This window comes from Pyrus communis, chromosome 17, assembly GCF_041283825.1.
Source record: "Pyrus communis isolate YQ-2024b chromosome 17, ASM4128382v1, whole genome shotgun sequence".
Classification (NCBI taxonomy): Eukaryota; Viridiplantae; Streptophyta; class Magnoliopsida; order Rosales; family Rosaceae; genus Pyrus; species Pyrus communis.
The window spans coordinates 19501325-19518095 of record NC_142581.1 but is presented as its reverse complement, the minus strand read 5'-3'; the positions used below and the strand labels follow the sequence as shown (position 1 = coordinate 19518095).

Below are 16771 nucleotides of genomic sequence, written 5' to 3'. Positions count from 1 at the left end.
AGGGCATGACAACTTTAACCTTCAAAGGGATAGCACCCTAGTTATCCATAGAAATTTGATAAGTGCGTAATTGATCATTACTTTTACAAATTTCAGCCGAGTTCGGAGAGTCAACTGATCCCTAACCCCTTAGTGCGTCCGCCCCCGGTTGATGGTTGGAAAATTGGACTGGGATGCTAACCAAAGTTTTAACCCAGTTGGCAGAAGGATCGACATTCAGTTTGCATGCATGGCCAAGTTCTGCGACACCGCACCAAGATATTCTCGCATAATCTGTCTCGAATAAGGTAAAATCTCACTTGCCTCTGTATTTTTGCAATTGAATACGGCCCTTACAAGACCTTAAAAAAAAAATCTTATCGTGAGGGTAATTTTTTATATTTCTCTATGTTTTGTTTACGTGATAATTTTGTTAGAATGCTAATAACATCATTTTTAATAAAAAAATTTAAGGGGTCATGTTATAGTGCCAATAACAACTACAAGCAAATTGCACCATTTTATTTTATTTTTTGCTTTGAATTTCTGTAGCATGCATATAAAATTGTTGGTAGGGTGTCACAAAATTACCAAACCTCATGCGACTATAGCTGGGATGATAAGAGAATAGAGGGCCCACTAAATTACTCAAAAGAAATTGGAGAGGAAGTAGGTAGGGGTACGGGAGATGGCATTTGAATACTGTTCAATGCAATCTCTGTTATCCCTAGTCATAATATTCTGACTTTAATAGTTGTTTGAAAATTGAGTTGTCACCACTTTGTGCACGTATAAATACCCTCCAAACTTCTCAAGGAAATGAATCTCTCAGTTTTTTGCAGAGGAAGGAAGGAGAGAGAGAGAGAGAGGGGGAGAGAGAAGAGAGAGAGGAGATCTGATTTCCAAGAATGAAGCGGGGAGTTTAGTAAAAAAGCGCACACAAACTCGTATCTTTCAAACCTCCACCGACCCATTTCCTCTTCTTTCAGCTCAATATTTCCAAAGGATAGATTTCACATTCATTACCCCTTGTCATTCAACGAACACGTACAACAACATAAGTAAGTCGTTTTAGTTCTCTACACCTTGTTTGGTTGCCAAAAAAATTTCACAAAACATCTAAGTCTGATTTTCCAACCCGAAATCAAATTTTGAAGGCAAACAAACAAAGCATTGATACTGTATTCTAAATTCAGTTTATTTTCAGGGAGGGTAAATCGAAATGGAGGGAACAGAGAAAGCCAAAGGTTCACAGCCACATCGTCAAAGGCGTCATAGCCGCAGCGGAAGCTTAGGCAGGAGCCTGAGCAGGGCAAGTTGGAGCATGGAAGAAGTATTTGCGAGTGCCACGCACTCGAGAAGAAGCAGCCACGTCGACGAAGACGAAGAAGCTCTCACATGGGCTGCCATCGAGAAACTGCCCACCTATGATCGGCTAAGAACAAGCATCATAAAGTCCCTCGGGGAAACTGAGCCTCAAGGAGTACATAAGCAAGTAGACGTTCTGAAGCTCGACATCAACGACCGTCAGAATTTCATTGACAGGATTTTCAAGGTTGCAGAGGAAGATAATGACAAGTTCCTGAAAAAGTTCAGAAGTAGAATTGATAAGTAAGCCCTTGTTTTTTCTTTTATCCTCTATGTTTTGGTTAAATTTCTTTTAATAAAGAAATGATGTTCACACTCATATATTTCTCACATCGAACAAATTAAAAGGGAATTCACAAATCTTTACGAATTAATAAAATACTCATTCTCAATCAAAATCTTATGAAATTATCAGTTTTATTCTCTAATTAAAAAATAATATGAATAAGAAATATGTGATATAAATGTAATTTCATACAATCAAATTTTGCTGTTTGTTTTTTTCAAAGCATCATCTACGTGTAATCCTAACATATCTCTAATTAAAAAAAAAAAAACACTTTCTACTCTCACATTCTCTGTCACTCTCTTCCTTTATTCTTCTATTTCTAAAACAAAAATAAAAAATTTTGTCACACACTTTGTATGTGTGTTTATATGCTAATATAAGAAGTTGGTGAATTTCATTTCTTAGTAGATGTGAATGATGTCTCTGACATTGGTAGGTATGGGTCCCATCAATGTTGAAGAGACGTTCGTTGATTTAGTCCAATAGAATTTCTTAAATGAAAAGTGCGATCGATAATACAACCAGAGGGTTGCATTCAATCCTCAAAAAAGGATTTAATTGAGTATCGGGGAGTCAAAAAATTTAAGTCAGAATATTAAACAAAAGTTGATCCCATTTTTTTCATTTCGGAGGAGGTTCATATTATACCCAGGAAAGTATTTCTCGAAATAAAACTTTTATGAATTTTCTGTCATCTTACAATTTCATATTAATTTTTTGTATTAATATGATAAAATACTGTACCAAAAACATGAGATGACAAAAAATCTATAAAGAATCTCATTTTTAAAAAATTTTCTTAGCATTTCTCATATGATAAATATAACATTACTTGAATCAAGTTTGGTTTCATTAATTACACGGTTGCTTTCATGCATAATTTACCCTTGATCGCTTTCGTTTCTTTCCGGCAGATCGCTTTCGTTATCGTTACTTGAATATTAAACAATTTAGGTTAAGAAAAGAACTTGCCGGCAGAGCCTTTATTGTTAAGGGAATCTAATTAGTGAACATTGTTACTGAAATATTGCAACAAAAGGAACATGTTATTTAATCTAATTATTAATTAATTGATGCGATATAATCGATTTCAGGGTTGGGATCAGACTTCCCACAGTGGAAGTAAGGTTTGAACATTTGACAGTTGAAGCTGATTGCCATATTGGAACAAGAGCTCTTCCCACCCTCCCAAATGTTGCTCGGAACATCGCAGAATCGGCTCTTGGCTTAATTGGGATTAAGTTGACTAAGCAAACCAAATTAACAATTCTGAAAGATGTTTCTGGCATTGTTAAACCTTCTAGGTAAGCATTAGATTAATTTACAATTTTATTTAAGTTACCATTCTATGTGGTCACACAAGTTATTTGATTTTTTATTCAATAATTTTTTTTAATTAGTTTTACTGTTGATTAATTCAACGTTTTTGATGTAGCCTTTTTGTTGTTTTTCTGTAGGATGGCCCTTTTATTGGGTCCCCCATCCTCGGGTAAAACTACCCTTTTGCTGGCTTTAGCTGGGAAGTTGGATCCAAGCTTGGAGGTGAGTACATTTGCCTTGAACTTGATCAATTAACTTGACACAAGTGGTTTAATTCCTAAAAAATGGGGGTTTGATTGAATTATTTCTACAAAATTAGAAAAAAATGAACAAAAAAAAAAAAATACTAACTTCAGCTCCTTTTTTATACAACGATATATTTATGACTTAACTTACGAGCGAAGAAAATACCACAATATATCTTAATGTTTAGAATGAAAATAAAAAAGTCGCTTGTAATATATTTATCTTTGCTTCATAATTATTAATATACTTTTGTTGTTAAATTTGATGGAACAGGTTAAAGGAGAGGTGAGCTACAATGGTCACAGTCTGAAGGAATTTGTACCACAGAAGACATCTGCGTACATTAGCCAAAACGATGTTCATGTTGGAAATATGACGGTTAGAGAAACTCTGGATTTTTCAGCAAGGTGTCAAGGGGTTGGCTCTCGATATGGTATTTAATTAATTAATTAACCGAAACAAAACCCATGTCATCAAAATTGACTCTCTTATTTATTATTATATTCTATTTTTTTCCAACATTTTAAATTGTTCTTTTGGGTTTGTATGTAGAACTTCTTTCCGAGCTTGCTAGAAGAGAAAAGGCCGCTGGTATATATCCAGAACCAGAAGTAGACTTTTTCATGAAGGTAAATATTATATTTACATATGTAATATATTATTTATATTACATATTCCACACACACAAAAAAAAAAAGAAAAAAAAAGAAATCATAATATATCTAATTTTTTGGGTTTTCTTTTCTTTTTCAGGCTACTTCAATGGGAGGAGTTGAGAGCAGTATCATTACTGATTATACTCTAAAAGTAAGCAAATTAAAAAATAAATGATAGCTTTCCAAACCCTGAACTAAAATGGGAAAAGTATCCAATCTGGATCTTCTTTGTGAGGATTCTATGAATTAGTTTATCTTATTCATTCATTAGTATCCTGTGTTTAGAAATCATTTTGGATTTTTTATTTAAAATTGAACGTAAACATTACGTAATGATAGGTGGTCTCATGATGTACGATGAACGACTAAGGTAAATTGATCCTTAGAATTCTCAGGAAGAGAATCATCATCCACTAAAATGATCCATCTTATCGTAGTTTTCTTTTTTTACAAATTAATTATTAATGTTGTTATGGTCCACATGTTGCATTCATATTCTTAAATGGTTATGGGAGCTTTTTCCACAAGCCAAATCATGAAAACTAAAAAGTCAAATTCTTTTGACAAACAGTTCTCCCCCAACCTACTTTGGTGATTGCTGTTTTGTGTATTGTAATGTAAACACATTGCTGGATAGGGAGGTACCTTGGTTGTTCACCAACCATGTTTTTTTACCCAATTTACTAAAATACCCTTTAGAAATTCTTTTATTCTAAGAAAAAATTGATTGAAACGATGATGAAGCATGAGCTCATCTTCTTGTAATTGCTACGTAACATGGTTTTGGATTGAATGGTAGTACAGATTTTGGGGCTTGATATATGTAAGGACACACTTGTCGGAGATGAGATGCAAAGAGGAATATCTGGTGGCCAGAAAAAACGAGTAACCACAGGTCATTTTTTACCTCTTTTGTCCTTCTGATTTTTTTAGCAAAAATAATTGTTGTTTGTGTCACACCTAGAATTTCTTTCAAATGTAATCATACACTAAGAACGAGAATTTTGATGCACTCTGAAAATGAAATATGTCTTAAAATATTCAACCGGATTTTTCAATATTATTTTATAAGCAATAACTAAATTTCTAATAATAGTACTTATACTTTTTAAATAATTTTTACAGGAGTTATTCTGAATTGCAAGTTAATCGCTATACTTTATATGAGCATCACATGCATGCACAAAAAGTTACATTTATACTTCACCTTGCATGTATAATGCATTGAGAAAGTAAATTAATACACTCAAATACAGGTGAGATGATTGTTGGACCAACTAAAACATTGTTTATGGATGAAATCTCAACGGGTCTCGATAGCTCCACGACATTCCAAATCGTGAAGTGCCTACAACAAATTGTACACATCACTGAGGCTACAATCTTGATGTCTCTACTCCAACCAGCTCCTGAGACATATGATCTTTTCGATGATATCGTCCTCATATCAGAAGGCCAGATTGTCTACCAAGGACCACGAGTGAATATATTACAATTCTTTGAGACATGTGGATTTCGATGCCCTGAGAGAAAGGGAACTGCCGATTTCTTGCAAGAGGTAAAATCATGATAAAGTGTCTCTTTAATATAATAGGTTGTGACACATCTTACTAGATATTAGGAGCAAGTGATATATTGCTTAAGCTAAGATCCTCTTTTGAGAAAAACTTCCTTATCACCAGCCACATACATTTATGCCTCTGTCTTTGTTTATCTTAAAATGTGACTAGTCATGATAAGACAGATGAACAGATAACTATATACAACTAATTCAATTGTACCTAAGACTTTCTCCCAACTTCTAGTCCAAAGCAAGGGGTTGTAGCTCAATTTCTTAAGAGCATTTGTCACAGCACCCGAAGTCCCAGAGTTCAACTTCCAGCCCTACCGTAGTATCGCTTATTAAAAGAAATCTTATAGTCCAAGAAACTGTAATAAGCCTTCGCTAATCCAATTTCATATCGTATTAAGCCTTTTGCATCCCATAACTCTGTCCAACCTTTTCAGGTTACCTCAAGAAAAGACCAAGAGCAGTATTGGGCAGATAGAAGGACTCCATACAGATATGTATCGGTCACAGAATTTGCAAACCGGTTCAAGCGTTTCCATGTGGGCATGAGGATGGAGAATGAGCTCTCAATCCCATTCGACAAGGCTCGAGGCCACAGAGCAGCTCTTGAATTCAGAAGATATTCAATACCCAAAATGCAGCTTCTCAAAGCCTGTTTTGACAAAGAATGGTTGCTCATGCAGAGGAACTCTTTTATTTACATTTTCAAGACTGTCCAAATTATAATAGGGGCATTCATAGCCGCGACAGTGTTTTTGAAGACCGAAATGAACACTAGGAATGAAGATGATGGAGCAGTCTATGTTGGTGCACTTATATTTGTCATGATCATTAACATGTTTAATGGTTTTGCTGAGCTCTCATTGGCCATTTCAAGACTTCCTGTGTTTTACAAGCACAGAGACCTTCTTTTCCACCCTGCTTGGACTTTCACTCTCCCATCTGTCCTGCTTGGGATTCCTATATCCATCATGGAAACTACTATTTGGATGGCCATTACATATTACACCATCGGATTTGCACCTGAAGCTAGCAGGTACGACACATTTGTCTGCTTAATTTCATTTCGATATTTTGTTCGTAAGTTAGATTTCCGACATTCAAAAGATTGTTTTCACCAAACCAAATGTTCGATTGAATTTTTATGTTGGTCCTTTCATTAAGTACACTATTTTATGTTATTTTGAGTAGCTACCTAGGCAAAATTCTTTTTACTTTGATTGGGTACATTGTTATAAACATACACATAGGTACATTAATATAAACTGCAATATACTATATTTTTGGCTTATTTTCTGTAAGAATCTAGCATATGTGGGTTGAAGTTGCTTGTGGAGATATGAACTGCAACTGTCAAATTATTTGCAGGTTTTTCAAGCAACTATTGTTGGTATTTCTGATCCAACAAATGGCAGCTGGGCTATTTAGGCTTATAGCTGGAGTTAGCAGGACCGTCATCATAGCAAACACCGGCGGGTCTCTAAGTGTTCTAATTGTTTTCATGCTTGGAGGTTTCATTATTCCTCATGGTTAGTATGAAACTCAATTTCGGATGAAGTTTTCAAAAAATAGTAAAAAACTAACAAAAAGAGACCAAATTAGTTCTTTACTGGATCATCAATGAGTTGCTTCATTTGTGATAGGTCAAATTCCAAACTGGTGGGTGTGGGGATACTGGGTTTCACCTATGACATATGGCTTCAATGCAATCGCTGTAAATGAAATGTATTCTCCGAGGTGGTCGAACAAACTGGTATGCTAAACTTAAGATCTTGCTGCACAAACCATTCATTTTGTTATATTAATGTACCTACATTTGTTTAACTTAACAAAAAGGCTAAACTTCTGAAATGAACTTCCTTTTGTTATAGTCTTCAGATAATATTACCAGTGTGGGTGAGGCAGTGCTTAAAAACTTTGATGTTTACCGCAACAAAAACTGGTTTTGGATTGGCTCTGCAGCTCTTCTGGGGTTTGCAGTTCTCTTCAACGTGCTTTATACGCTCGCCCTTATGTACCTAAATGGTAAGAGTCAACATTCCTTTTCATATCTAACATCCAATTTTTCTTTCGTTTGTAGATTTTAAGTGACAAATTTTCATGATTTTGTTTCAATAATTAGCTCCTGGAAAGCCACAAGCCATCATATCTGAAGAAGCAGCAAACAAGATGGAGGTAGACCAAGAAGAATCAAAGGAAGAGCCAAGACTTAGAAGGCCCCCGTCCAAGAAAGATTTTCAGTCTCGATCATTATCTTCTAATGATGGAAACAACTCAAGTAAGAAACCGAATATTTTTGTCAATTGTAAAGTGAACAATATTGTTATCCAAGTTGTTTATTGGATTAAAATTTTCTTAGGAGAAATGGAAGTCCGGCGAATGGGCAGTCGATCCAGCTCTACTGGACTAAGTAGAAATCCTGATTCGTCTCTCGAAGTTGCCAGTGGTGTTGCCCCTAAAAGAGGAATGGTTCTACCTTTCACTCCTCTTGCAATGTCCTTCAACGATGTTAACTATTACGTGGATATGCCTGCTGTAATATTTCTGTCTATTTCACTCTTTGTTAACCTGAAACATTATCTTATAGTCCAATTTCACTTAGCTAACTTAGTCTACTATAACAGGAAATGAAGGAAGAAGGAGTAGCAGGGGACCGGCTGCAACTACTCCGTGAAGTAACTGGTGCATTTAGGCCTGGGGTCTTGACTGCCTTAATGGGGGTCAGTGGGGCTGGGAAGACAACTTTGATGGATGTCTTAGCAGGAAGGAAGACCGGAGGTTATATTGAAGGTGACATTAGAATTTCTGGGTACCCTAAGAAGCAAGAAACCTTTGCAAGAATTTCTGGTTATTGCGAACAAACTGATATCCACTCACCCCAAGTCACTGTCAAAGAATCATTGATCTATTCAGCTTTCCTTAGACTCCCTAAAGAAGTTAGCAACAAGGAAAAGATGGTAAAACTGCGACTTTCATTACTTCTCTAAACAATGGATAGCACAATTATTTAAATGCTGAAACTGCATATTCTATATATGTTTGCAGATTTTTGTTGATCAAGTGATGGAATTGGTTGAGCTAGATAATCTCAAAGATGCTTTAGTAGGACTTCCTGGAGTTTCAGGACTGTCAACAGAACAAAGAAAGAGGTTAACGATTGCAGTTGAGCTTGTTGCCAATCCCTCGATCATTTTCATGGATGAACCCACATCAGGTCTTGATGCAAGGGCAGCTGCCATTGTTATGAGGACTGTTAGAAATACTGTGGACACTGGGAGAACAGTTGTTTGCACAATTCATCAGCCTAGCATAGATATCTTTGAGGCATTTGATGAGCTGCTATTGATGAAGAGAGGAGGACAAGTTATCTACTCAGGACCACTAGGCCGCAATTCTCACAAGATTGTTGAATACTTTGAGGTATTTTACCTGCGTAAACTTTTTCCTATCTTAATTTTGCACAAAGAAATAATCAAATGCATTGTCATCTAAGTCTGTACTTATGACCTATTCCAGGCAGTTCCTGGCGTGACAAAAATCAAAGAGAAGTATAACCCAGCAACGTGGATGCTCGAGGTGAGCTCAACCTCAACTGAGGTCCGTCTTGGAATGGACTTTGCTCAATACTACAAATCATCTGCCTTGTACCAGTAAGTCAAAAACAAAAAAAACAAAAAAGTAGTACATAATACTATTTGCAGGGTTGAGAGTTTGGCTGGTTTTTGGAAAATATAAAACTTAAATTCCAATATTAATAAGCAGGAGAAACAAAGCTTTAGTAAAGGAGTTGAGCGTCCCACCAGCAGGAGCAAAAGACCTCTATTTTCCGACCCAGTTTTCTCAATCGTCATGGAAGCAATTCCAATCTTGCCTCTGGAAGCAGTGGTGGACATATTGGAGAAGTCCTGATTATAACCTTGTCAGATTCTTTTTTACCTTGGCAGCTGCCCTCCTCCTTGGAACTATTTTCTGGAAGGTTGGCACTAAAAGGTGTGTGCTTATCTCAAAGCTTAACCGTTTCAAACTTCAACTACAGTACTCTATTTTTTTGCTTTTACTACAATTTTTTTTGTTCATGAGTTTCCATACACGAATTACTTAGCTGATTATATTTTTTTTTCATATCCAGGGAAAGCAGTTCTGATCTGACCATGATTATCGGGGCTATGTACGCTGCTGTGCTCTTCGTCGGAATTGATAACTGCGCAACTGTGCAGCCAATTGTCGCCATTGAAAGAACTGTTTTCTATCGAGAACGAGCTGCTGGGATGTACTCTGCATTACCTTATGCACTGGCACAGGTGAGTGGCAGAAAAATGCTTCCATTAACTCACATGTGAACTTAGTATCAAATCCTAATTTCATATATAACACTATTATAAATCCAATTTTTTTTGTTATATACAAAATTGTCCACCTTAATCTAACTGACTCAAATAAACCATTTGTTTGACATGCAGGTCATTGTGGAAATACCGTATGTGTTTATTCAGACCACGTATTATACACTGATAGTGTATGCTATGGTGAGCTTCGAATGGAAAGTAGAAAAATTCTTCTGGTTCTTCTTTATCAACTTCTTCTCCTTTCTTTACTTCACATACTACGGCATGATGACCGTTTCCATCACGCCAAACCACCAAGTAGCAGCCATATTCGCCGCAGCTTTCTATTCAATCTTCAACCTCTTCTCCGGTTTCTTCATTCCAAGACCAGTAAGTACTAGCATTCGTCTTTCCATAAGAACTTTATTAATATAAATTGAATACAACAGATATTGTGATTGGTCTGCATTGATCACCAAAATCCACGATGAGCATTTTCCAACTGATTAAAATCCAATGGTTAGGTGTTCTAAATCGAGTTTAGATCTCAACTATTGGACTTGATCTAACAATTCGTGACCATGGATTTTCTTCCCCAATGGTGATCAAGTGATTAAAACTCGTTAAAAACACATGTTAACACGAATTTTTATCTTTTGAATGTTCAGAAAATACCCAAATGGTGGGTTTGGTACTACTGGATATGTCCCGTGGCATGGACGGTGTATGGATTGATTGTGTCACAGTATGGCGATGTTGAGGAAACCATTAGAGCACCTGGGATTACACCTAACCCAACTATAAAATGGTACATAGAAGACCATTTCGGATATGATCCAAATTTCATGGGACCAGTGGCTGGAGTTCTAGTTGGATTCACAATCTTCTTTGCCTTCATGTTTGCCTACTGTATTAGGACACTCAACTTCCAAGTTAGATAAAGGAATTCTCTGTAGACCTTATGTCTGTTATATATAAGTGTGTGTCTGTGTACGTTAGAGAAAGTGAGATGCAAATATACGTAAGAATGTTCGGGCCAATGTTCAAGGCAATGGGACTCCTGTAGCGTATTTTATTACCGTCAAAGAAGACAATTTTGTTTAATCACAATGCAAATTTGATCGGGTGCCTTTTTACATTATAAAATTTCTAATCTGCTTTGGATGGAGTAATTGAAGTCATCGTTTTATTACAATTTTCTAATGATGAGTTAACTAACATGGGACATTATAAAGAAAATGCCTATATTTGGTTTTGTAATATTTCTTCTTATGATATGTCGATTTAAAACTTATGTATGATTTTTTTTTTTTTTTTGGTCAAATGATAGATTTTTGTTAGATTAGATGTAAGATTAGCTACCGACGGAGTTCGAACCCGCACCGTCTTGCAAGAGCTCAATTTATTTCCACCACTATGAAAAATGACCAGTTGCAAAACTTATGTATGATCGGAGGAAAGTATGATACTATGGGATCTTCCTTCTTAATAAAAAAGGCAGACGACGTCAGATATGGTATGGAGGAGGAATCCAGAGAGAGAAACTAGAGAGAGGAATGAAAAAAATGGTTTCTGTAATATTTCTTTCAGCATCTTGAGTACAATGTAGGGTTAGGCAAACGACCTTGGACCGGCGGGTCAGGGCAGGTATAATCGGTTTCGCACTGGACAGGTCCACGAAGTTGGCGGGGCATGGCCGATCCAAAAACATAAATAAATTGGTCCTTAGCCCGGACCATGGCGATGACGTTCTAGGTAATGTTTTGCTTGTTGGCGTATCAATTCGTCTTGAAAGGGGTTTCATCATCTTCTCAACGACATCGATATCCAGTTAGAACCCAGCATCCGCCATCAAATTCCAAATCTTTGAAGCCTCCATCAAATCACCCACATTGCAGAAACCTTGAATCAAACACTTGTAAGTAAACCTATAGGGCCGAATCGATTCCTTCAGCTTAAAAACCAAAAATTGGCTAAACGATGAGCTTCGACCTGCATAAATCCTCAACCACCATATTTAAATTCCCAATATCGTACCCAAATCTAAACCAATTCATAAAATGAAAGAAATTCACACACCTTCTCAACTCCCAGGGCTTGTCCAGCATCCCAGAACAATAACAAATATCTTGCAATTTACCAAACGACGATGACCCATCTCATGGAGGGTGTCCTATAAGAGCTGAATGTTCCTGGACTTGCCGATCACGACGAGCATTTTGTTGGAGGCGGAGGTGTGGGTGAAAGTGGGGTGGTGTGATTGGGTGTAGCGGAAGGAGGGTCGACGGGTCGCCGTGAAAGGGGGTAGGAGTTGTAGACCTGGAGGAAGAATTAATGGGTACGTTAGAAGGCGGAGGAGTTAGGCTTTGTGGAGGCGTGGATTGTTGGGTTTCCACTTCCAGGCTTATTATTGGGATTAATTTAGTTCGAATAATAAAATACGCAAAGGAAAAATAATAAAAACATACAGTATGATATCTCGATTATATATCTAGTTGGTAGTAATTAATCAATGCAATAAAGAAAAAAATTGAAGAGATTAACTTACATGAATCTCTGTGCATCTCCTTTGACTGGATCATCTAATGCTTTCAATCTTCTTCTTAATGATTGATTACGTGAAGCTCCTCAAGTGTTGAGCATCTAAGAGTATCCACACTGATAAATCTAGCAACAAACGCTGGAGTGATTGATTTAAAGGTGCTAGCAATATCTCTCACTTGGATCAATATAGAATAGGTGGCACACAATGTATATTTAGCATGGGTTATTTTTCTCTTTTCTCTGAGGGACAAAACTAAATATTCTTAGGGTTTGAGAGCAAACACAAGGGGCATTTATAGACTCCTTACCCTTTTATGTCATACTTCCCCTAGGGTTTTGACGCCATAGGCTTGACCCATGCGTAGCCTAATTTCACTTCCTCACTTGGGCTAGTGACTTGTACCCTTTTAGTTAAATAAAGCCCAAAGTTATTTTACTTAAAATTATGTCCAGTAAGCCCAAATAACTAATCCAATATAATTAACAATTAATTATATCTTATCATTGTCCATATAACATCACTACAACTTATCATTTGTGTGTGACATTTTAGGTTATAACTAAAGCCAACGGTGAAATTAATTAATGAATTAATCCTACCTCAAAAAATTCTTTTTCTTTATTGCAATCCCACAAGCCATGAATGTTACCTAGTATCATGTCATGGCTACCTGGATTAGTAGAAGGATACACCAACTAATCGCGATACTCTTTCGAACTTTGATTGTAGTTACCTACAATTTGGTTCTTCTATCATCCATATCTTGATCAAGATTTATGTCAAATCACATGTAGTCATCCATAATCAACATGATGCATCCCCTGTTGAAGCAGTTCTTACAAACATAGCTTGATCAACATATACTTCTGCCGAAGATTTCTAAGATGGATCTTCAAGTGGCTTCGAGGGATATCTCCTTCTATTGAACAATTACTAGAAGGTGATAGATTCCTTATTACAAATTCATGTATTTTCAGACTCATATATTGAACCTGAGTATCACACTATCGGGCATTATGAAGTAATGAAGGCTTTGAGATGAAACTTAAGTTTATATATATAACCATTCAATGACGAAGCAGAATACGAAGCTCTAATCAGCAGCCCATCAGCTAGCGAAAGACTTAACAATGAATAAGCTTGCAATCCGTTCAGATTCTCAAATGACCACCAACCAAGCCTTAAGAGAGCACACAACGAAATATCCAAGCATGGCATAATACTTGGGGAAGGTCCAAAAGCAACTCACTGTGCTCCCTACTTACACCCTTATGCGGATTCCACTAGTAGTTTGAAGTCTCAAGTAGATTGCTGAACAAGACCTCACAAGCTGAGGATTATTTCAATTGTCCAGCAGTTCAACTTTCCTCAACTGCACTAACAACTTCCATGCTCTCTAGTGGGAAAACGTAAACTAATTCTCTGACACCATCTGGCATACTCTCTAGTTTGAGAGGGTAAACTAGTTCCCCGACACCCATCTCCGCAAGCTCTCTAGTGTGAGAAGGTAAACTAATCCCCCACCACCCTTTTGGGTCTGCTCTCCAATGCGAGATGATAAACTAATTCCCCAACACCCATCTGGGTAAACTCTCCAGTGCGAGCGGATAAACTAATTCCCTGACACCCATCTGGGTAAGCTTTCCTGTGTAAGAGGGTCAACTAGGTCCCCGACACCCATCTAGATAAGCTATCCAGTGCGAGAGGGTAAACTAATTCCCTAACACCCATTTGGGTATGCCTTTATGTGCGAGAGGGCAAACTGATTCCCCAATGCCGATCTAGGTATGATCTCTAGTGTGAGAGGGTAAACCAATTCCCTGACACCCATCTAGGTCTGCTTTTCAACAGGAGAAAGTGATTTGCCTATGAATTCTCACACAACTACACATTTTTGATCCCACATATCTTTATCATGTTTTGATGTAGGCCACGTAGCTCAAAGGATCAAAGATTCAAAGATCAACTAAGCAATATATGGTCAAGAGGAAGTAGTTCACGATAAGTTCAGCAGCTCGACACCTTAAGAACCCAAAACTCACAGCCATAGTGACTCCATGGAATCGTTTTCTTTTTTAAAGTAGCATACCCAACCGACGATCATATGACTAAAAGTTTTGCAAGATGTTTTAAGCAAGCAAAGTTTTAAGAAAAACGAAGATGAAGTAAAGTGAAGAAAACAGTTTATTAAGTTTCTAGCAAATTTATAAACTTGCACGAAGGTCGCCAAATTCCTACATAAGCTAAACAAAGCAGAGTACTCATTTAGCAGCTTGGATGATCTTTGGCTTTCTAACAGCTATCCCGCCTTCATGAACCACTTCATCTTCAGCAACTCCGATCTTGGCTGCTTCATCCTTAATTGCACCATATACGGTAGTTGAAAAATCTAACTCAAGCAATTTCTTCCTTCTTGGCAGAGAACACAAACATGGTAGTAGTAGTAGAAAAAGTCATTGACCTTTTCTTGATTGAAGGACTAGTAAGCAACAGACTTACTAGCATGGCCTCACGCCTCTCTCGCGGCTATAGCCGCGTCCACTTCTGCTCCACGGCTTCCAGCCATGCCAACCTTGGCCAGAGCTAAGCATGTACCAGGCCCGCACTAGCCTAGCCTTATCTCCCAGCCATGTCATCTTGGCCTCTGCCAGCTGATGCGCCAACCACCCCGATAGTTGCCCAGTGACAGTACTACCTAGAAAAATAGGGATTAGAACAAATTCAACTTTTTCATACCTTGGTAAGGTGCTGAGAAGAAAAATAACGACGACGATCAACTCTTCGCATAGGCAAGTAAAGAAGAAAACTAGGGATAAAATTATTCTTTGGGTTTATTTAGCCCTCTACTTAAGACAAGCTTAAATAAGCCTTGATGGCAATTGGCTTCCCTTTCTCATGAAGACTTTATTTCAAAAAAGTGGAAAATCTACATCAAATTTGGAAACAACTGTCTGCACATCTAAGAAGCTTAGGATTTCTTGCAGCCTAGCAGGTGTGGGGGCATTTGTGGAGCCAAAAATAATCCCAAAAATCCAGAAGATGATACGTAGACTTTTTTTTCTTCAAGAAAGACAAGATTGCCCTCATTAAATGTGCAGGACCCTTAACTGCTCCCATGCGCAGCTCAGCATTCCTGAAGGTCCAAGAAGCTATCTACGATTGCTCAATGCTTCCCTGTTCATGACATGAAAAGGTCAATGGTACTAAAGATAGGGTTAATACTAAATCCTATCTTTAATACATTCTCAATTGAAGATCAACTTAATCAAGTAAGAAATCCCTATCACAATCAATTAGGGATACTTCCACCATTATCATCCCAATATATTTTCTCCTAATTAATATCTTGGAAGTATTCTTTCATTATTCATCTGACGGATGACACATCTTAACCAATAAGATGTCACCATGTGTAGAGCAAAACCCTAACTCCATGGGCTGCCACCTCCTCCTATAAATACCTCAATCTTCACCAAATTTTGGTAATCGTTTGGTATGCGTACAAGCTCTAAACATTTACTATTTTCAAAGAAACTAACTTTGGCATCGAGATCAATTGGCCAACCCCCTCCCCCCCCGACTTCATGGGCGTGTGAGACTTTGGTGTTTGATCAAAGGTGTTGATTAATTGTTTTGTAGATACAAATTCGTCAAGACTGAAGACAGCGATGTTTTGTATATACAAATTCATCAAGACTAAAAACAGCAAATTTTTGCTACCACAACCTCTAATCTCAAAAAATAAAATCCGTTGTTCTTGGTTCATTTTTTGCAAGTTATGTTCTATGTGTTAAAAAGAAGTAAAAAAAATTAATGCATGTGTGTTTCTTTAAAGGAATTCAAAAATCAGCAGCCATGATAAAGATGAAAGCTAAAATCCAACTGAGCCAAAAATCGAATGAACAAGAATCTGGCGTCATTTGTGATGTCTAATAAAACACCAAAAAGAAATTTAGGTTTGGGTATTAAGGATTGTTTTTGGTTGTGAAGAAGTTTGATTGAAAGAACTATTTGTACATGATTTTTGAGGTTTTGTGAGAGAGTCGGAATTAACACAATTCTCACAATTACTGTTAGTAGTTGTAACAGGTGACACAACAACAATAAGAATAAAAATGTCCCCATTATCGACATCTATTTTGTATAACTCGTGAAAAACTTCTCTAAACTCCTTATCAATGTTGTGTAAAATGAACTACTTGGATGAATAACAATTATAGCAAGGGTAAATTATGGCAAATAATTTGGTAAGATCATTTGGAACTTTACGATTAAAGATGATACTAGTAATGATGTAGTGAATCTCAATTCAGATTGTTGTTTCACTGATTGAGAATGCTCATCTTCTGAAATATTTTACTATTCTCATTGATTAGCAGTTGGTAGGATGGGAATGGTGATGAGGATTTTGGCCTTAGCTGCCTTTTTTTGTTCTTGACGATTTCTTGCTTAATGATGGTCTTATTATAGTAA

The 16771-nt window shown here is 37.0% G+C and overlaps 1 protein-coding gene across 2 annotated transcripts; it reads left to right on the top strand.

The window, feature by feature from the left end:
• Window positions 1–800: 800 nt before the first annotated feature.
• On the top strand, window positions 801–10899 carry LOC137707491 (ABC transporter G family member 29). 2 transcript variants are annotated; one of them, XM_088689070.1, is made up of 22 exons: window positions 801–1040; window positions 1187–1590; window positions 2731–2940; window positions 3094–3178; window positions 3476–3635; window positions 3755–3831; window positions 3956–4009; window positions 4663–4753; window positions 5115–5416; window positions 5866–6464; window positions 6797–6957; window positions 7072–7181; window positions 7300–7453; window positions 7551–7706; window positions 7788–7963; window positions 8053–8385; window positions 8474–8848; window positions 8945–9078; window positions 9191–9418; window positions 9558–9729; window positions 9889–10143; window positions 10422–10899. In XM_088689070.1, the coding sequence occupies exons 2-22, from the start codon at window positions 1202–1204 to the stop codon at window positions 10692–10694; spliced, it is 4494 nt and encodes a 1497-aa protein (XP_088545196.1). In that variant the 5' UTR covers window positions 801–1040; window positions 1187–1201; the 3' UTR covers window positions 10695–10899. The 2 variants fall into 2 exon arrangements, with proteins under 2 accessions (XP_088545196.1, XP_088545197.1); XM_088689071.1 differs by having other exon boundaries at window positions 1176–1590.
• The last annotated feature ends 5872 nt before the right edge of the window (window positions 10900–16771 follow it).

Excerpts from the sequence above, each read along its gene's own strand:
- LOC137707491 (XM_088689070.1), top strand. The coding sequence starts at position 1,202 with ATGGAGGGAACAGAGAAAGCCAAAGGTTCACAGCCACATCGTCAAAGG. Across the intron at positions 7,707-7,787 it reads TAATGATGGAAACAACTCAA|GAGAAATGGAAGTCCGGCGA; the intron begins GTAAGAAACCGA and ends AAATTTTCTTAG. Across the intron at positions 8,386-8,473 it reads TTAGCAACAAGGAAAAGATG|ATTTTTGTTGATCAAGTGAT; the intron begins GTAAAACTGCGA and ends ATATGTTTGCAG.